This window comes from Vulpes vulpes, chromosome 7 (genome assembly GCF_048418805.1).
Source record: "Vulpes vulpes isolate BD-2025 chromosome 7, VulVul3, whole genome shotgun sequence".
Taxonomy (NCBI): domain Eukaryota; kingdom Metazoa; phylum Chordata; class Mammalia; order Carnivora; family Canidae; genus Vulpes; species Vulpes vulpes.
Genome location: NC_132786.1, coordinates 67586456 through 67588206, shown reverse-complemented (window position 1 = coordinate 67588206; position 1751 = coordinate 67586456). Strand labels below are relative to the sequence as shown.

General features: G+C 41.3%; 1 protein-coding gene across 1 annotated transcript; it reads right to left on the bottom strand.

Annotated features, from left to right (window-relative positions):
- Positions 1-393: 393 nt before the first annotated feature.
- On the bottom strand, positions 394-1341 carry LOC112911029 (olfactory receptor 2M3-like). Its single transcript, XM_025987347.2, has one exon. It carries the CDS (start codon positions 1339-1341, stop codon positions 394-396), a length of 948 nt encoding a protein of 315 aa, XP_025843132.2.
- Positions 1342-1751: the final 410 nt, after the last annotated feature.

Sequence of the window (1751 nt, the reverse complement as noted above, 5' to 3'; positions counted from 1 at the left end):
ATTCCAACTTAAGATGTTGGATTTTTCAGAATTCTTTTCTTTTTGCCAAGATTAAGTTTTTGATAAGTTAAAAAATACAATAAGCTTAATCAATACAATCAAACAAGGGGATGTTATTATGGACATTAACCTCTATTTGCCAACTGATAATATACAAAATGAATAAATTGTGGATTTTGTCTTGCATCTTGACTATATTTCCTTATAGTCATTGCTTGAACTTACCATAAAAATGTGAAATATTTGAAGAAAAATGCAAAGTGTTTCAATTTATATTGTTGCCTATAAATCTACAAAGGTCAGTAAACATTGGTTACTTAATTATATTGATGAGATGCATATATTTGGGCATAAAACAAAGAATATATGAGAAAAAACAAAGCATAAAAATTATCAAGCAATTTGTTCTCTAGACTTGCCCTTCCCTAACATCTTCAAGAATGCTCTGACTACTTCCTTGTTGCGGAGGCTGTAGATAAGGGGATTCAGCATGGGAGTAAGGATGGTGTAGAAGGCAGAGATCATCTTGTCCTGGGTGGGGGAACGATTTGAAGTGGGCCGCATGTATATGAACATGGCAGCTCCATAATACATTCCCACCACTGTGAGATGAGAGGAGCAGGTGGCAAAAGCTTTCCGGCGTCCCTCCCCAGACCCCATGTGAATGACAGCCACAATAACATGAACATAGGAAGCAATGATTACTGCTACAGGGAAAAGAAGCATAATAACACAACAGATAAATATCATCCTTTCAAATAACAATGTGTTGGTGCATGAGAGAATGAGAAGGGCAGGGACATCACAAAAAAAGTGGGGTATTTCCCGGGCTCCACAATATGAGAATGACAAAGCAACTGCAACTTCAATTATACCATCAAGGGAGCCAAGAATCCACGAACAAGCTGCCATAAGACCACAGATTTTCTGGTTCATGAGAATTGAGTATCGTAATGGGTGACAAATGGCAACATAACGGTCATAGGCCATTGTAGCCAACAGGAAACATTCTGCTCCAAGCAGGGACACATAGAAGAATATCTGAGCTCCACAACCAGCCAGAGAAATGGACTTGCTGCCAGACATATAGTTGAAGGCCATCTTGGGTACAGTGGTGCAGACAAGCATGAGGTCCATCAGAGAGAGCTGGCTGAGGAGGAAGTACATGGGTGTATGGAGCTGAGTGTCCAGGTAGATGAGGAGAATCATAGCAGTGTTTCCCATGAAGGCCACTGTGAAGATGCCCAAGACTAGGGAGAAGAGGAAGATGTGGGTGGGGCTGTAATTGAAGATTCCCAGCAGGATGAAGCCTGAGTTGAAGGTCTGGTTCTCCCATGCCATGATAAATGTGTTTACTGCATGGAATACAAGAAATGACACATGGCTGGGATTGTGTTATAGAAATATCAAGGTCTTCCTTCCTAAGTCACCACTTCTACCAAAATTCCTCAGCAAAAGAAAGTTGTTTCTCTGGTCATATATTTTTTTCATTTTTAGGGTATGTATATTATTATTATTTTTTTATTTATTTATGATAGTCACAGAGAGAGAGAGAGGCAGAGACACAGGCGGAGGGAGAAGCAGGCTCCATGCACCGGGAGCCCGATGTGGGATTCGATCCCGGGTCTCCAGGATCGCGCCCCAGGCCAAAGGCAGGCGCCAAACCGCTGCGCCACCCAGGGATCCCGTAGGGTATGTATATTAAAGCATCCTTTAGCTTGATATGATTTTTAGTGCAACATGCATTGTTC